Genomic DNA, 18,997 nt, shown 5'->3' with positions numbered 1-18,997 from the left:
CCTCCACATTTGAGTTTGACGAAGAATCGATGAATCTTCACATTGAGCTCGACTTCGCAACTTTGAGCATGAAGATGGCATTGCAAAACCTTCAGACTTGAGCATGAAGGTGAAGCATCGATGAAGCCTCTAAACTTGAAGATGGAGGAGCATCGATGAAGCACATGAACTTGAAGATTGAAGAGCATCGACAAAGTCTCTGAACTTGAAGATGGAGGAACATTTAAGTTTGATTTTAAAGAGGAAGCGAAGTGCATTCCAAGTGTGTGCCTTTTATTTACTGTGTTGGCTCCTTACGAGGGATGAACATCTTCAATCCATTGTGTTGCCCCCAATAGGGATGAACATCTTCAATATGAAGTGTCATTCTTTATCGAGGATGATTAACATGAATCTTGTAGTATCTTACTTAGGTGGTTGTAGTACCTTTTCTGTTGAACTAAACTTAAATTTTTTTAAGTGTCCTTCGTACCTTTAAAGAAAGGGATCAAATCATGACGTAGTTCAAGTTTTTTTTTTTTTTTTTAACTGGACTGAACTTGAAGTTTCTTTCAGGCTGCCTATATACCTTTCTTAATGATAGGGATCAAGTCATAATATAGTTCAAAAAGAATGTTTTTTTTTTATCTGCGACTGAACTTAAAATTTTCTAAGTTGCCTACATACCCTTTATAATGACAGGGATCAAATCGTAATGTAGTTCATACAAAGTTTTTTTTTTTTGGGCCATTCACATTTTAAACTCATACGGGCCAGAAGCATCATGCAGTTTAGGCTCTTGCGATGAGGAGCTTCTTCTTCAAAGTTTGATGGCATATCCACCTCATCTTCAATACTCAATGGCATATTTCTCTTATCTTCAAGTTTTGATCAAGGAATAATACAACAAGGTAGACCTTATCGGGATCCTCCTAGGGTGAAAGCATGGGAGAGCTATAAGCCTTGGCAGGGCCCCTCCCACGAGGATCAAGATATGCAAACGGTGCTACCTTATTGGGATCCTCCCTAGGGTGAAAGCATGGGAGAGCTGTAAGCTTTAACAGAACCCTCCCACGACGATCAAGATATGCAAACGGTGCTACAAGGTAGACCTTATCGAGATCCTCCCTAGGGCGAAAGTATGGGAGAGTTGTAAGCCTTGGCGGAGCCCCTCCCACGACGATCAAAATATGCGAACGGGCAGTTGTACTCCCTTGAGTTGCGCTTTAACTCCTACAAAAGAGTAAGGGGGACAAATTAGTAAACCTACGCAAAAAAAAAAAAAAAAAAAAAAAAGTAAGGGGACAAGTAAAAAAAGAAGAAGAATAAGGAAAAAAAGGGGGGGAAATATGAAATTTTCTTAAAAAGAAAAACAAAGAAAAACAAAAAAGAGGGGAAAGAAAATTTTAAAAAATAAATAATGAAAAAAAAAAGAGGGAAGAAAGAAAGAAAAAAAATTGAAAGAAGAAGAGGAAAAGGAGAGAAAGGAAAGATTAGAAGAAGAAGAAAAGGAGAGAAATGAAAGATTAGAAGAAGAAGAAGGGATAAGGATAATGGAGGGGTTTGGAGTCCTATTTATAGAGGTTCTAGATTCCATAATAAATTAGGAAATCTAAATCAAATAAAGATTTGATTCAAAATATTAGATTTTCTAATTTGATTCTATCTTAATGTCAAATTAAATTAAACAAATTCTCTATCTAACTTGATTTTATTAGATTTTGTCCTTAAATTTCATTTGGACATATTCCAAATTTTATTCAAAATCAAATTGTTATTAAATTGTAAATAAAATCTCAAATTAAAATTTGGACATATTCCCAATTTTATCCCAAAATCTAAATCATTAGATTTTTATCCTCAAGCCAAATTATTAAGGATAAAATATTAAATTAAAATTTGGGCATATTCCAAATTTTATCCCAAATTTAAGTTAAACTTATATATTAAATTCATAGTTTGACTGACACATCAATTGGGATCAAATTCAAGAACAAATGTATTTGGATTTTGATTCCAACTTTATATTTTTCGAGATTCATCCACCCTTATATGTGCATAAATCTCGAAAGTGTATTGGTTGAATGAGGAATTTTAGACAAATCACAAATTGCCACCTCATTTACTAAATTAATGACGAATTTCTAAATCATTAAATTTGAGTCCAATTAGAAGTTGACATATGTCCCGAATTGAATTGAAGAAAAATTTCGATGACGCCACGTGGTTGAATCAGATGAATTAAATTGGCCTAATTTGATATTATTATTTGGGTTTAAAGTCCAAACTACAAAAAAAGCTGAATTAGACCCAAATTTCAAATTAGGCCCAAAACCAACTAATTGGGCCCAAGGGCCAGGCTCATGGATCAACCAAGCACAAGTCCAACTAATTGGGCCCAATGGCCAGGCCCATGGACCAACCAAGCCCAAGCCCACCTATGAACTCTTTAAATAGAGAAGCTCTCCTCATTTGGAGAGATCAGCAATTTTATACTCCAGAGAGCTTATAGGGAATTCTCTACAATCAGAAGACTCCTTGACTCTTGAAGCTGACCACGCCTAAAGACTGAAGTTCAAGTCAAGCAATTCGGCTCTCTGAAGATACAAGCCTTCTGAAGACTGAAGTCCTTTGAAGATACAAGCAATTCTACATTCAAAGAGTCCAGAGAGAATTCATCAACAAGCAGAAGACTCCCAAGACTCCTGGAGCTACACTCCTAGAAGACAGAAGACCCTTGAAGACAAAAACACTCTTCCAAGACTTCTACTTCAAAAACGACCCTTGAAGACAAAAACACTCTTCCAAGACTTCTACTTCAAAAACGTTCGGTGCTTTTCTTATTCAAGTCAAGCACATCCACCCAACCGAGAGAGAATCAGAAGATCAAGTACTAGAGATCGAACCATATCGCATCAAACCAACCTCAACATCTCAAGTTCAACTCCACGAAACAAGTTTCTCCAGCTTCGTGCGAACACTAATCCTCCAAGAAGATCAACAAGCCCAAAGGTCGGTCGTCCAAGAAGATCAACAAGCCCAAAGGCTGATCGTCCAAGGAGAGATCAACAGGCCTAAAAGACGATCATCCAAAAAGATCATCAAGCCCAAAGGCCGATCATCTAAGGAGATCAACAAACCCAAAAGGCCGATTATCCAAGAAGATCAATAAGCTTAAAGGCCGATCGTCCAATAAGATTAACAAGCCTAAAGGCTGATTAATCCTAAAGGTTGATCATCCAAAAAGATCATCAAGTCTAAAGGTTGATCAAAAAGATCATCAAGCCCAAAAGCCAATCATCCAAAAAATCATCAAGCCCAAAGGCCGATCAACAAACCAAAAAGGCCAATTATCCGAGAAGATCAACAAGTCCAAAGGCCGATGATCCAAGAAGATCAACCACTTAAAACTACAGTTTATTTTGAAAGCAAAAAAATATTATCAGGTGTAAAAAAAGTTTATGGTAAAAAAAGTCCTTAAGTGAAATTTTCACTAAGACTTTAAAAATTGGAGGAAATTCACTAAATTCCAATTCTTAGGAAAAATTTGTGAGAACTTTTTTTAAACTTAAAACTAAGAATGGTAAATAAAAAAAATTAAACTAAAAAATGGGTGGAAATTCAATTTTCCAATAAGAAACTTTCTAGGAAGGAAAAGTACTTTTTTAAATATTATTATTATTTAAAAAACACAACACTTTCCACTTACTGGGGAAGAAAATGTAAATAACTGTTTCTTTTCTTTTCTTTTCTCTTCTCTTTAAATTTTTAATAATTAATAATTAATTTTAATTTTAAGAATCAAATTTTTTTAAAAAAGAAAAATTGTCTTTTCATTTTCCCATTAAATCTTACGGGAAAATAGATAGAATGAATATAAGTTTTGTTTTTTAATTTTATAAATTAATTATTAATTTTAATAATTAATATTTAAATTTTAAAAAAAATGGAAAAGAAAAAGTGTCTGCCCATTTTCCCGGTAAGCAGAATACATATGTTATATATATATATATATATCAATAATTAATTAATTAGGAATATTAATAATAAAAGAATTTTAATAGTTAATTATTGAACTTATTAGAAGAAGTGTCTGGCATTTTCCCCGGAAGTCTTATCGGGAAAATGGACCGAATACATAGATTTCTTTTTCTAATTGCAATAATTAATTATTAGTTTTAATAATTAAATTAAAAAAATTTAATGATTAAGAATTAGAATTTTTTAATGAACTACTTTCAAATATAGAAAAATAAACCAGAATATTATAAAATATAACAAAATTTTAGAACTATCAATGATAGACACGGATAGACTTCTATCAGTGTCAGTGTCTATCGATGATATTGATAGACACTGATAGCGTTTATTATCGATAGTTCTAAAATTTTACTATATTTTGTAAATATTTTCAACCGTTTTACAATTTGAAATAATTTTTTTATTTTTCATTATTGATAATTAAAATTGAGAAAAAAAAAAAAGAAAAAGAAGAGCCTATCCGATTTCCCGGTAAGTCCTATCGGGAAAATGGTAGAATACATATACGTTTTTTCATAAATTTAAATTTCATAATTAATTATTAATTTAAAATTTAATAATTAAAATAAATAAAAAGCTACTTATGCATATACTCTCTTTCTTTTTCTTAATTTATAATTAATATAATTTTTTTATATTTTTTTGACGAATTATAATTCTATTTTTTTCGATAAGTTTAAGTTAATTATTTTTAATTTATTTTTACAAAAAAAATTGTAATTGAAAAGTTTTTCTAGATTTTAATTTTTTTAATTTATCATTCTTAGTTTTTTATTGAAAAAAAATCAGAAATTTTTTGTAACAACTGGAATTTAGTGAATTTTCCCAATTTCCAATTCTTAAGGAAAATTTCAGGAAAGATTTTTTTTTAATCAGAAAATTGTCAAATCCTTATGAAAAATCTCGACAAATTTTTTCCTGTAAGATAAAAAATTGAAGTTGAATTTAAAAAATCGTAATAAAAAAAGGTAAAATAAAAAACACTCAAATGAGGGATAAGAAAGAAATTAAAAAAAAATAGTTCTTAAAAAATATTAGTTTTGCAAGATAAAAAATTTTCATATTACAAATAGCAATTCCCAAGATTTTGAGGGGTTGTCGTGACTTCCAAATAAAATAAAAAAATCAAAACTAATTTTGATTTTATTTGTTTTTTCTAAACTCTCATGTGTGATATATATAACCAGGGTTTGATTCCTTTTCTCTTCTTTATTCCAAATCTAGCAAATATTTCAAACCTTTTATCAAACTAAATTCAAATCTCCGAATATCTCATTTAATAATTTAAATTAATGATCTTTTCAAAATATATCAATTTTAATTTCTAAATTTCTCAAATTAAATCCATTAATTTGAGAGAATCAAATTTAAATTTTTCTATGCATTGAAATGTCACAATATAGACATCACTCATATTTATGCATCTCACTCTCATCACACATGTAAAAAAATAATTAAAATATTTAAAAAAATTGTCACATGATAAATTGTGATTGTAATTTGATAAGATGTACAAAGATGAATATTTCTCGAGGTCTATTTAAGTATTTTTCTTTTTGAACAAATCATTAAGTAATCACTACTCTAATTTATTCCTAATTGCAACATTGTCGGTGGGTTTTTCATGATGCAATATTTCGATGCAATTGTTGTTAGTGTAATTTAAGAATCAGTATAACATATCAAAATAGATTAGCGATTAAGATTTGCTTTCTGAAACCTAAAAAATCTAATTTCAAACCTATGCTTTGAGTTTGAATTTTCACAAAAAAGGAGAAATTTCCATTTGATATGACCTCACATCTACAGTCTCCTCTTATTTGGATGGCCTCCACTTGTCAACGGATGTGGAGAACAAACACTTCCATTTCTTCATTCCACACATTTCTATTAAATATGATACATACTTTCATTTTATTAATTTTACAAAAGACAATGTCGTGCCAGTTGCCACATCATTTCTTCTCCACTCGACATCTGTCCATCACCTTGATGTTACCATTTTTCTATCCATAAAAAGAAAAAGCGTTATTTCAATTACTTCTCCATTTCTCTGTGTCGTCATATTACTGCTGACCTTTGCCTCAAAGTTGTATGGATCACTATGTGATACAGTTTTAAGGTTTGAACTCCTTTCCGCTCATAAAATCCACCAAATTAAACTAAAAAATCTAGCTGTGTTGAGCAGTCAATAGCTTGTGAGTATGATAATGGATGAATAGCGTTATGGTTCGAAAAAGTTGCAGAAGTGTTATGAAGACTGCCCTACATTGAAGGAAGGTGGTGGGACCCGACTCCGACGTGACGTGTCTTTTGGTTGCTTCAGGCGAGGAGGTATTTATTACTTAATCTTAACTTACATTTCAACCCTTCTCTGTTCTTATTTGGTTCATGTCTCAGATTTCTCTCTCTCTAATCTGATCTCTATCTTTGTGTTTGTGTGTTGGATAAGGGCATCACCAAAATATGGTTTTGACAACAGTTGCAGACTCTGGAGATTCTGTGAACTGCACTTTTGGTTCCAGATATCTCCGCTCTCCTCCTCCCAAGTAGGCTGTATACTCTGTTTTTGGAATCAATCACTATCACAGAAAATTTGATTCTGCTTTGTTGAAAATGAAAATGAAAATGATGAATTTGTTGTTACTAGGTTCAAACTGGGGGAGCAATCTATTCCCAAGGATGCAGCGTACCAGATCATACACGATGAGCTGATGCTGGATGGCACTCCCAGGCTGAACTTGGCTTCTTTTGTTACCACTTGGATGGAGCCAGAGTGTGATAATCTCATCATGGCTTCTCTCAACAAGAACTATGTTGACATGGATGAGTACCCAGTCACTACTGAGCTACAGGTATTTTCCTTTCATTGGATCCTCTTCCAAGTTTCCTGTTTTTACGCTCTCATCTTTCTGCTTACAGAATCGCTGTGTCAATATGATTGCTCGCCTCTTTCATGCCCCCATCGGAGATCAAGAAGCTGCAGTTGGTGTGGGGACTGTCGGATCATCAGAGGCCATTATGCTTGCGGGTCTTGCTTTTAAGAGGAAATGGCAGCACAGAAGAAAATCTCAAGGCAAACCCTATGATAAGCCCAACATAGTCACTGGTGCTAATGTCCAGGTTAGCCTAGAATATGTACTATTGAACACTATATATGGGGTTTCAGGAAAGAGTCTGTATAAATGCGTCGTGTGTGGTTTGTAGGTGTGCTGGGAGAAGTTTGCAAGGTATTTTGAGGTTGAGCTAAAGGAGATTAAGCTTTCTGAAGGGTTTTATGTGATGGATCCAGTGAAGGCTGTTGAACTGGTTGATGAGAATACTATTTGTGTTGCAGCAATTTTGGGGTCTACTCTGACTGGAGAGTTTGAGGATGTAAAACTCCTTAATGAACTTCTGTCTAAGAAGAATAAGGAAACTGGTTGGGACACCCCAATTCATGTGGATGCAGCCAGTGGAGGGTTTATTGCCCCATTCCTTTATCCGGATCTCGACTGGGATTTTCAATTGCCTTTAGTGAAGAGCATCAATGTGAGTGGTCACAAGTATGGGCTTGTGTACCCTGGTGTAGGATGGGTTGTTTGGCGGAGTAAAGAGGATCTGCCTGAGGACCTTGTCTTCCACATTAACTATCTTGGTTCTGATCAACCCACCTTCACTCTCAACTTCTCAAAAGGTGGGCATATTGTTGAATTGAATGAATAATTAGGACTTGAAAGTTCTAAAACCATTTCTGTCAGGCTAGTTGAGTATTGATTTACCCACCATTTCTTCATGGTGTAGAAGGTCTGATTACTGACCTAAATATTTAATTATCTTTTCAGACGTAGACATGTAGTGAACAGCCTCAAATTGAGTGAAGTTTTCATCATCAATGCCTCCTTAATCTCATTTCATTTATGCTAATTTCTTTTGGCAGGTTCTAGTCAGATCATTGCTCAATATTATCAGTTTATACGCCTTGGCTTCGAGGTAAATCCGTAGTTCAAACTGACATTTCTTTTAAGAAATTCATATACGATTTGTTAGTGTATCTGCTAGAAAGTAGAAAGTATTGCTGAGGCATGTTTGTTAGGCATCAAACTAAGAGCACCCATAAAGCCTATAGTACTTGACACCATATATCCATTGATTTGAACCTCCTCTAGCTTCCGAAAACTCACATGCAAAGATAAGAGGTTAAGAGGAGGATATTAAGCACCTTTGTTATAGTGAAATATTCTTGAATGAAGTTCTAAGGAAAGTCCTTGTGTGAATTTGGTGGAAACAAAGGGATACAGAAACGTGATGGAGAACTGCAGGGAGAATGCAAGAGTGCTGAGAGAGGGAATAGAGAAGATGGGAAAGTTTGAGGTTGTTTCCAAGGATGTTGGAGTGCCCTTGGTAGCCTTCACTCTCAAAGACAGCAGCAAGCACACCGTGTTCGAGATATCAGAGAACCTGAGGAGGTTTGGATGGATCGTGCCAGCTTACACGATGCCACCAGACGCTCAGCACATTGCAGTGCTGCGTGTGGTGATTAGGGAAGACTTCAGCCGTAGCTTGGCGGAGAGACTGATCTCGGACATCGACAAAGTCTTGAAGGAAGTCGAGGCACTGCCAAGTCGGGTGTCTGTGAAAGCAGCAGAAGTGAAAGCTGGGGTTAAAGATGGTGGGGGAGTTACAAAGCATGTGAAGAAAAGTGACCGGGAGATTGAGGAGGAAGTAACTACATATTGGAGACGGCTCGTGGATGGCAAGAGAACTGGTGCTTGCTAGTGCACTACTGCTTAGTTCAACTCTACTTGGCTTGCTGTTGTTGTTGCTGTTGCTGTTGCTGTTGCTGTTGCTTTTGATTGTCTTTCAGTGTGGTTCTTGCTGGTGCAGTCTGTGTTTGTGACTTTGTGTACTGTACCTTCTCTACCTTCTTACTACTCCAATGCAGTTTGTTTCCTACCTTCATTATGTTTTCTGATGGATACACCTTAATTACCTCTTATGGATGCAACAAGATAAACTTTGTGAACAATTTTTCTTTTAGTTTTCTATTTTCAAGTTCATTTTTGCTTCTTCTATCCATATAATTACTTTGTCATGGTTTTCACTTGTCTGAATATTTTTTTTTGTTAAATTCCACAAGTAATAACAGATTTTTAAAATTTATTTCTTAGATTTTTGAAAACATTGTTAATCTGGAAATGTTTATAAACGTAGAGTGTGTTTGTAATACCTTTCAAAGTAATTAAGTTAGAAAACAAGTTATTTTGAAAAAAATTATGTGTTTGACGATCCCCTAAAATGAGATTCTGAAAAAAATGAGTTCATAAAATAAGCCGGTTAGAATAGGGGAATTCTTATAAATAGGTTTTATCCTAAAACTTAAAATCAACTTTTAGAAAAATTAAATTTGAGCGTGTAATGATTAATCTTCTCTTAATTTATATGTAAAATTTCAACCACCACCACCATCTTTCGCGATCGTCTTCGGTCAAAATTTCCGACGATCACTGTCGGTCAACTTTCGACTATCACTGTTGACGACTGCTACCTTTGCTAACCATCTTCAACGATCACTTCAACCATCACTTCCAATGACCTCCACCGACTACCATTTTTGGCAACCACTATCGATCAATTTCAACCTCCATTTCTGACGATTGTTGGTCAACTTTGGCCATCATCTCCACAAAAAAAATTATTTTATAGTAATTTGAAATTAATAATAACATTTTTAGTTTATAACAAACCAAACAAACTTTTACATAAAAAATACATTTGAAAAAAAAAAAAGTCTAAATACATTTGTATTTTTATTTTAATGAATTTTTATCAAGCGTCCTTAACCTCTTGTTTGGAATGCAACCATCTAGGATAGACTACAAATAATAATTGATTTGAAATCATCTCTTGTATTTGGATAACTAAAATGATAGAGAATTTGAATTATTTAAAATCTTGTTATTTTTTTAATATTATTTTTGTTCCAGTTCTTCTTTTTCCCGTGTCTTTACATTATTCCACCAGTTTGTTGGTAAACAATATATATAATATTTGATTTTTTTGAGATTCAATTTAGAAAGCAAAGTAGGAGTTTTTTTTTTTTTTTTTTATTTTTAACTATAATAGTTTATGAAAGTGAAAAAAAAAGGGAAAAAATTGAAACGCTAGGTTTCTGAAAATTAAACAAAAAGAAAAAAGGGGAAAGAAAGCATCACTAATATTTCTAAAATATATATGAAAAAGAAAAAAAAAAGTATCTTTCAATAATTAAACATTGGTATAATTATCAGTATAATGTCGTGCAACATGTTAGGGCAAGTAGATTTCTTTTCATTTTCCGTGGTTATCCAAACAAGAAATTTTAATTTAAATGATTTCAAATCAATTTGGCTCCAAATGCACAAAATAATTTGAAATCATTTTCTGCATTTAAGATCTTGTCATTAATATTAATGTACCTAAGTTGGGTTAGTTGTCAGGTTATAATTTTTTTAAAAAAAATTAAATCTATATAAATTTATATACAACACATGACTAATAACTAAAATCTTATAAAATTCAAATGCTAAATATCAAATATGTATGATATTTATTGTAAACTTTAAAAATAGATAAATATATATAAAATCCAGGTTGCATTAGGTCAACCCAAAATTTTTTAGTCAACCCATAACCCGACCCAACCCAACAAAATAGAAAATGTTTAATCCAAACCACCTCAAGAACAAAACTAATTCAATCCAATTCAATAATAAAAAAAAATTAATCTAACGCAACCCTTACATAGTTTGAATTATTTGGGTTGTCGGATACCTCTGATTCAAAATCTTTTCTATTCAAATACTAACGTCAAATGAAGCATTAATGAAAATGCATTTTTAAAAAATAATTTTTTCTTAAATCATTTTCAACCTACCCTTAAAAGGCTTCGGTGTTAATATTTAATATTTAATGTTGCTTTTCTTTTTTAATTCTAAAATCTTTGTATAGTTAATTATGACATTTTGTTGTATGCTTGATTTTCAGACACATTAAAATAGAGAATGATTACCATATTTTGGATTACCAATCCACGTGCAAAAAATTTGAATTAGGTTAAATTATGAATTTGGTCATTTTAATTTCTTTTCCCATGATCTTCCAAGTATGAGCTTAATTTCAATTTGTTTTCATGATTTAGGAGTGTTTTGAAATTTATGTTTAAGGGTTAAATTTATATAAATTTACAGGTTTAAGAACTGATTTTACCAATTCCATAGATTTGAGGATTCAATTTTTGTAGCTAACAAACCATTTGGTTTTTTATTTTTGTTTTTGAAAATTAAGTATATTGCATCCACGTTTCTTACAATAATTTGTATATTTCGTTGAATTCTTAGCAAATTCCAAAAATAAACACAACTTTTTGAAGCTATTTTTTTAGTTCTCAAAATTTGGGTTAGTTTTTTAAAACATTGGTGAAAAGTAGATAACAAGTGAAGAAATTTGGAAGTGAAAATAATATTCATAGGCTTAATTTTAAAAAGAAAATACAAAAAATAAAATAGTTGTCGAACATGGCCTAAATATTTGGAGTCTAATTTTACAACTATATAAGTTTAAGGATTCGATTTTAACACTTAAAATAAGTTTAATTTTTACAACTGAAATTTTATAATTTGCAAAAATAAAAAATAATAATAAATAAATAAATTGCAGCCCATAAATTTATTTTTCCCGCCAATCAAGCCTCCATTCTCCAACCCCATCATATAAACGCAAGGTCCCTTTAATTTCTCGCCAAATCTTCAGCCCCTCACTGCGTTCTGCCGTCTGGTCGTGTCGTCAGCAGCTTCTCAAGCTTCAAGCGATTCGGTTAGTCAATATTCTTCAATCGTTCATCTTCTTCTCCCATAGTAGCAAATCAATTATCTTTAATACCAGGGATTTCTTTTCTCGAGTTCAAATTTATTGTTTATGTTCATTTGCATTTCTGTTGTCTTTTTTTGCCCCATCTGGAGAATTAGAAACAGCCTTAGAATGGACCAAACAATACAACCCATCTCTGTTTTTTTGCCGTATGTGTTGATCGGCTTGTGGAGATTCTTTTCTTTCTTTCCCCTGTAACCTTTGTGGCTACTTTCATTTTCTTCCTTCACTTCTGCAGTTGAAAAGAAAAGGCTAAATCCCAAATTCGAAGTTTAATTTTGCTGTTCCTTCTTTGTGGTCGATTATTGGGTTTATTATGTGTCAATTTAATGTTCTGGATGTCGTTTTCTATTTCTTCATGTGGTTAGAGTGTTGGATTTCCGATTTCGCCTATGCGTCGGATTTCTTATCGAAGATTGTCGAGCCACTGAGTACGCTTTCAACATTGGGATTCGTGGCCTCTTGACGATTTGGAAGAACTCTTCCCTTGCCCTTCAATTCTATTCTCGAATGAAATTTCTGTTTTGCGTGCTCGAATCTTTCGACTGTTGAACATGGGCAGGTGGTACATTCTTCTGTGAACTAACGTGGGTTGGACGAGGATGGTGATGTGAATCATTCTTTGATTACGTATGTATGCGTGGTGGGGGAACCGTGTCATGCCCGGAAGATGTTTGATGAAATTCCTGAGAGGGATTTGGTTTCATGAGATTCTATTATTTTGGATTGCTCGAAGATGAAGTACGTTGGTGAGGCTGTGGGATTGTTTAGAGAGGTGATGGAAGCTGGGTTTGAGCCGAATAACATTATTTTAGTTACGGAAGTTGGGTTTGAGCCGGATGAGATGATGGAAGCTGAGTTTATGGCTGTGACTTTAGTGTCTTGGGGGCGTGTAGAGAGATTGGGGATTTGAAACTTGGCACTTGGGTGGGGGCGTTGGTGATGGAGAATGATGGTGTTTAATTTTTACATGGGTTTTGCATTGTTCCATACGTATGAGAAGTGTGGTAATTTTAGTGAATAAGGATTTTTAGTGTTCAATTCTTATATGAGGTGACACCATTTATGGAAAATGGCTCAAATGAGAGACCTGAGATCAAATTTGGACAATATTTAAAGTGTATAAATATTATTATTATTTTTTATTCTGCATTGAGACTTATTTGTTTCAGATACCATCAAACTTTTGATAATTGCTTTTTATATGTTTTAATGTATGTTATATCTTTTTTATATCATTTATACTAAAATCTATTTAAACTTTAAAAACAAAAAACAAAAAACAAAAAACAAAATAAGAAATAGTTATCAAACAAATTTATATTTCTACTTTGTTTTTTCAAGAAATAAGAAACATAAATAGTTACCAAACATATTTCTAAAACAAATAGGAAAAGAACGTTACCAAAGCCAATTTTTTCCCCATCAATTGATCCTCCATTTTACCAACCCCATTGTCATTCATTCACACTGATTTTGCAGATTGTCTCACTAAAGAATGGATGCATTAACTCTGAGGAAAAAGGTACAGAGGAAAGCTAAAATCAGAGGGTTGTACAGCATCAAACTAGAAGCTCTTGATGAGATTGTTTCCTTCGTTTCTCGCTTCCATGGCTGCGAAGATGACGCTATAGATCTTGTTCTTGACAATCTTCATGACGAATCTTGTACTACTCTGTTCCTTTTTCTTTCATACTACAATTATATCTTCTCTGCAATTCACCTCATTCCTTTTCATGGACAGTTTCTTTGTTTTTTCTATTGTGGCAGTGAAATCTTCGATATTAGACAAGGATGCGGTGCATCGGGTTGTCAGCATTATGCTTGCAGCTGATGAAGTGGGAGAAGAGAGTCCCAATACCATTACCAGTACATCTGCTCTTTGCATCATCGACGCTTTTGATATCTCCAAGTTTCGTTATGATCCCATCAAAAAGATCTTCTATCTGTATGTTTTTCTCCCTTTTATATTTATCTGAATAATTATCGAACAATTGTAGAATGAAAGTGTAAGGTTCCTAGTTAGGAATATATTGGAATAATTAGTGGATTATTAGTATGGGTATTAAGAGGTTCCTAGTTAGGAATATATTGGAATAATTAGTGGATTATTAGTATGGATATTAAGAGGAGCAAATTAGTAAATAGTTAGTAAGTTGGTTAAGGCTTTTTATTATGAATAGGAGTGGGTTTGAAAGAAGGGAATAGGAGTGGGTTTGAAAGAAAGGTGTGAAGAATTTTATGTGGGATTTCCTAGTTGGGAATTTGGGAGAGGATTCTCAGCCCTCTAGAATGTGCTGAGCTAATTGATAACAAATTGGTATCCTAATAATATTACTGAAAATCCTTAGCCAACACGTTCTAGAGGGTTGAGAATCCTCTCCCAATATAGCTCAGCACATTCTAGAAGGTTGAGAATCCTCTCCCAAATTCCCAATTAGGAAATCCCACATAAAGTTCTTCACACCCTCCTCTCAACCCTACTCCTTCTACTTATAATAAAAATCCTTAACCAACCTACTAACTATTTACTAATTTGCCCCTTTTAATGCCAATACTAATAAAGCACTAATTATCCCAATATATTCTTAACTAGGAACCTTACAGAAAGCCACCAATTGGCCAATCTGAGCATAGCTGGTTAAGCATATACTCTCGACCAAGAAATTAGGGCAAAATTTCTTATTCCCATATGTTGTTGAATACTTGTAAAAAAAGCTACTAGTTGGACTTTGGGATAATTAGATGGGATAAGTAATGGAACTCACTGCAAAAAAGAGAGGTATAATGGATTTTAACACCTGTTTTTGAACCACGTATGTATATATATATATTTTTTAGACACACAGGAAAACTTCCAATTCATGGGGATGCTCCTGCTAAAGCTGCTTTATATAGAGATAGATTTCTTCTGCTTTCCCAAAGGCTCTCCCGAGATCAGCATTTCTCCAAACCCGCTTTTGACACTGGCATGTCTCATTTTGGAAGTTGTGAGGTACTCCATTTCTCTCGACCCATGAACTGAGCTTGTTAGCCTCTACAATTGAACATGAGCATTTACACTAATTTCGTTTGTGTTATGTTTCCCAGATTTCTCCTATTCAATCTCTGGTGGGGCAAACAGGGAGAAAATGGGTCATGGGAGTGATCTCTCAAATGGAGGACGGCCACTTTTACTTGGAGGACCTTACTGCGTCTGTGGAGATTAATTTATCTAATGCTATATCCTTTACTGGCATCTTATATGATGTGGAAAAATCTGAACTTGTTTGATATTTGAAGATGACATGCACTGCAGTTTTCATTAATAATCAGCACAAGATAACTACAGGTCTGTTTACAGAGAACACCATTGTTGTAGCAGAAGGAGAGATGCTCGTGGAGGGTATTTTTCAGGTTTGTACCACGTTTGCCTTTAAGTTCTGTATAGATAGGTGGTTGGAATTTTCCCCTATTGTTCTATTAGGCGTTTCTAACCCCCCTTTTTTGTAGGGAGAACTTGCTTTCTTGAAGACATAATATTGTTAATTATGCTTTGCCTATTTGCTATTGCTAATATGTACTTTGCTTTACGATGTTTTCATATTTTATTAGATTATTATGCTTGGTCATTTTTTCTGAGAGAAAAAAACTTTGCACATATGCCTATATTCTTTTCAACAAGACTTTGGAGTTATGGCAGTTTTACTGTATAGCAACATTTTATTTATAATGTTACTGAAAATGGCCTGAATTAAATTCCTTCCTGATCCGAACATTTTCTGAAGTTTTTACATGCTTATGAGATGATTTTCATACAATGTTATGGGATGGGTCTTAGTTCTGTTTGGTCCTGATTAGAGGTCTGCATGCCTAAGTTATATTTCACACAGTTCTCAATTGGTATGGCTAACACCATCTTGTAGTTAGTTATTTCATTCGTTAGGTATCCAGAAGTTAAAAGATTACTTTTGAGAGATTTGAAACCTTATCTTTCTGAACATATATTTATTTTTTTGGGCGAGTGCTGCCCAGACTCTTGTCTAAAGGTTTTGAATCTAAGATGAGGTTGACATTTAAGAACAAAACAGGTGAGGATGAAGATGCAAGTGTCCTGCCTTCATCCAAAGGATATTTACTTCTCAAAGTTGGATTTGTGTGTGGGATTTCATTCTTGTGGTTTACTTTCTTATTTGCTACCAAGCACAAAATATCGTCCTGTTCAAACATTTTGGAAAATGTCCACAACTTGTCTCATAGAAATATTTCAAATACTGTTCTTCATAGTAATAATGTGCTTTTCCTGGGCCTCTATTTGTTAAGGTTGTTACATGTGGATTTCCTCCATTAGAGGAAAGGGACAAGTCTCTTAAATTGCTAGCAGGCCAGGACTTCTTTGGAGGTGGTGCTCTATCTAAAGAGGAGACTGTATCCTTTTTCTTTTGGTCTATAAAAGGAGTTCGAAATAAGCATTGACATTTTTTATGCTGAATTTTGGCTATTCAAAGGGTGTATACACATACATCCAATGCAATCAACTTGTTTCCCTTAATCATCAATAGCTCAGGCTTGCAGATCTGGAGAAGAAAGCTGTTAATGATATGTTTGTCATACTCTCGGACATTTGGTTGGATAGTGAAGAGGTGACACATAACCTCTTTATATTTCATGTGTATTGTGTGTCTGTGAAGCTTGGTGGCCTTAACAAAATTTGTTCATGTGGTAGGCCATGGGAAAACTGGAGACCATACTTGATGGTTTCGAGAATGTGGAAGTGGTTCCTTCCTTGTTTGTTTTGATGGGGAATTTTTGTTCCCGTCCATGTAATCTTGCCTTTAATTCTTTCTCAAGTCTCAGGTAAGTTCTATCACAATTGTTTTCTGCGTATCAATATTGCTGTTATGGACATGAGTTCAGAGCAATAATGAGTTAAAATGTGCAGACTACAATTTGGTAAGTTAGGAAGAATGATAGCAGCTCATCCACGATTAATAGAGCATAGCAAGTTTCTTTTTATTCCTGGTCCAGATGATGCAGGTTTATGTTGTTATTTGTTAAGAAGCTCCTCGCCTTCAGTTCAACTATGCAAGAGATTTTCTTAGTTTTTATTTTCATTGGGTTTATAGGACCATCCACAGTTCTACCTAGGTGTGCTTTGCCGAAGTTTTTAACCGAAGAGCTTCAGATGCACGTCCCAAATGCCATTTTCTCTAGTAACCCTTGCAGGTGAATACTTCGATTCTTGACTTGTAGTTGTAGCCTTAATGGTTTTTCTAGTCTTAACTGTAATATTATCTGGCACGAGGGGCTTCACTTCTACAGCTTGCTCGAGAAATAATTCATCTTTTTCCATTTGGAATAAGCAAACAGAACTGTATTTAATAGATTTAAAGGCTTGTTAATGGTGAAGATTTATTTATCAATTTTTGTCAACTTTATTAAATTTAAGAAATTATAAAAAAAAAGGTTCATTTATAACAAAGCCTATGATGGACAAAATAAATGGTCCTTCATAAGAGCTTTCGGTTTTTGACTTAATTAAAAGAAATGAACCGATTTTAAGTGGAAATTATGCTATCTTTGGTGAATGGTATGCCTTTTACTCCATAGTGGTGGATAATTGTCATATTTGAATACAGGGTCAGATTCTACACCCAGGAAATTGTATTTTTCCGACAGGACCTGCTTTATAGAATGCGCCGTTCCTGTCTCATACCACCTTCCACAGAAGAAACGAGTGATCCTTTTGAGCATGTGATCTTTTTACCCTTTTATATATCTGTTGTTTTTAGTTATCCATTTATTGATTCTAACCCTTTTGTATATTTATATATGGAGGCCTTAAGGTTTCATGATTCTCTTGCAGCTTGTTGCTACCATAACTCATCAAAGTCATCTCTGCCCTCTTCCTCTGGTTATCCAACCAATTATCTGGAATTATGACCACTGTCTTCATCTTTATCCTACTCCTCATGTGGTACTTACTCATACCTCTAGTGTTTTAATCAATCTATTTATACATGCAAAGTCGGATATCCTTTCTTTCCACACCTGGAGGCAGATAATGAACGAGACTTCTGATGGGTGATAACGTTATGCTGCCATTGAACCTGGCATTGTTGCATGAACTTTCAGATTATTATATCAATCTTTATTTGGTTTGTGCAGATAGTTTTGGCGGATAGAAGTAAGCAACAAGCATTCAAATACACAGGAATCACTTGCTTTAATCCTGGTTCCTTCACAAATGATAGCACTTTTGTGGCGTATCGTCCTTGCAATCAAGAAGTTGAACTGTCTGCCTTGTAAATCATTACAAACTTTAGGCCAGAGTCAAAGCGGTCACTTTCTGCGGCATAACAATTCGTTTTCAAATTTTGAAGGAGAGATCCTATAGTATCATTCTTTATCGTGGGAGTTGCATTGTGCACACCAAGAATTACCACTGGCTGGAATTTCATTCTATGCTGAAGAAGGGTTTTGTGATTTCTATTCATGACAAACTCGAAACTTTGGTGTAGAATAAGGAATCTCTTTAGATGTACAGTTGTAAATCTGAGTAACATATTCTTTAGTCTGTAAACTTTTAACGGTGGATGGCGTATTGATCAACAACTAACCTAAAAGGTCTCCTACATGATGGGGTTTTCTTTTCCTTCTAAATTTGGAGAAAAAGATTTGTTCATGCCTTGTATGTTATAATGTTACAAGAAGATCATGGATACAGGTTAACCGAAAGGAGCGTTAGAAGAATGAGGGAAATGTTGCTAACATCGAACTTTGGTGAGTGTGGTCGTCCATACTTTTTGAGAGTTGCTCAAATGTAGAGCAGGTAGTTTAGTTGGGTATCCGTTTGATGAGACTTGTCAGACGGATAGGTCTGGTTGGTAGGGGTTGGGCCATACCCATTGTCCATTCCCCACACAATTAATTCTTCCTTTCCTGGAAGGTATGAAGTTTAGTTTGAAGCAGCCTCGACCCTTTTTTCTTCTCTCTTTTTGGATCTAAGTCCAACTACACATTCCATTCGCTTAGGATTTAAAAGTGGAAGCTTCCATCTGAGTGGGATAAGTCCATTTTTTGTTGTTACAATGATTGCAAACTTGACTTG

At 34.0% G+C, this 18,997-nt stretch overlaps 2 protein-coding genes across 3 annotated transcripts; both read left to right on the top strand.

The window, feature by feature from the left end:
• The first annotated feature begins 6,125 nt into the window (after positions 1-6,125).
• On the top strand, positions 6,126-9,039 carry LOC120082921 (glutamate decarboxylase-like). Of its 2 annotated transcripts, XM_039038341.1 has the most exons (7): positions 6,126-6,354; positions 6,473-6,569; positions 6,671-6,875; positions 6,943-7,143; positions 7,228-7,696; positions 7,940-7,992; positions 8,293-8,778. In XM_039038341.1, the coding sequence occupies exons 2-7, from the start codon at positions 6,487-6,489 to the stop codon at positions 8,776-8,778; spliced, it is 1,497 nt and encodes a 498-aa protein (XP_038894269.1). In that variant the 5' UTR covers positions 6,126-6,354; positions 6,473-6,486. The 2 variants fall into 2 exon arrangements, with proteins under 2 accessions (XP_038894269.1, XP_038894270.1); XM_039038342.1 differs by lacking the exon at positions 6,126-6,354 and having other exon boundaries at positions 6,487-6,569; positions 8,293-9,039.
• A 2,681-nt stretch (positions 9,040-11,720) lies between these two features.
• Positions 11,721-18,549, top strand: LOC120082920 (DNA polymerase epsilon subunit B). The gene is made up of 14 exons (XM_039038340.1): positions 11,721-11,853; positions 13,390-13,574; positions 13,678-13,855; positions 14,749-14,902; positions 14,998-15,129; positions 15,226-15,303; positions 16,210-16,314; positions 16,449-16,529; positions 16,613-16,743; positions 16,829-16,923; positions 17,013-17,112; positions 17,526-17,640; positions 17,753-17,863; positions 18,055-18,549. Exons 2-14 carry the CDS (start codon positions 13,406-13,408, stop codon positions 18,193-18,195), a joined length of 1,590 nt encoding a protein of 529 aa, XP_038894268.1. The 5' UTR covers positions 11,721-11,853; positions 13,390-13,405; the 3' UTR covers positions 18,196-18,549.
• The last annotated feature ends 448 nt before the right edge of the window (positions 18,550-18,997 follow it).

Source organism: Benincasa hispida, chromosome 8, assembly GCF_009727055.1.
Source record: "Benincasa hispida cultivar B227 chromosome 8, ASM972705v1, whole genome shotgun sequence".
Classification (NCBI taxonomy): Eukaryota; Viridiplantae; Streptophyta; class Magnoliopsida; order Cucurbitales; family Cucurbitaceae; genus Benincasa; species Benincasa hispida.
The sequence above is the reverse complement of the archived record's forward strand: the minus strand, read 5'-3'. Positions and strand labels throughout refer to the sequence as shown.

What these genes read in the sequence shown, in the direction of transcription:
- LOC120082921 (XM_039038342.1), top strand. Translation starts at nt 6,487, where the DNA reads ATGGTTTTGACAACAGTTGCAGACTCTGGAGATTCTGTGAACTGCACT. An exon ending in CTCCGCTCTCCTCCTCCCAA is followed by an intron (nt 6,570 to 6,670) that starts GTAGGCTGTATA and finishes TGTTGTTACTAG; the next exon opens with GTTCAAACTGGGGGAGCAAT. An exon ending in TTATACGCCTTGGCTTCGAG is followed by an intron (nt 7,993 to 8,292) that starts GTAAATCCGTAG and finishes GTGGAAACAAAG; the next exon opens with GGATACAGAAACGTGATGGA.
- LOC120082920 (XM_039038340.1), top strand. Translation starts at nt 13,406, where the DNA reads ATGGATGCATTAACTCTGAGGAAAAAGGTACAGAGGAAAGCTAAAATC. An exon ending in CTCTATCTAAAGAGGAGACT is followed by an intron (nt 16,315 to 16,448) that starts GTATCCTTTTTC and finishes AATCATCAATAG; the next exon opens with CTCAGGCTTGCAGATCTGGA. An exon ending in AATTCTTTCTCAAGTCTCAG is followed by an intron (nt 16,744 to 16,828) that starts GTAAGTTCTATC and finishes TAAAATGTGCAG; the next exon opens with ACTACAATTTGGTAAGTTAG.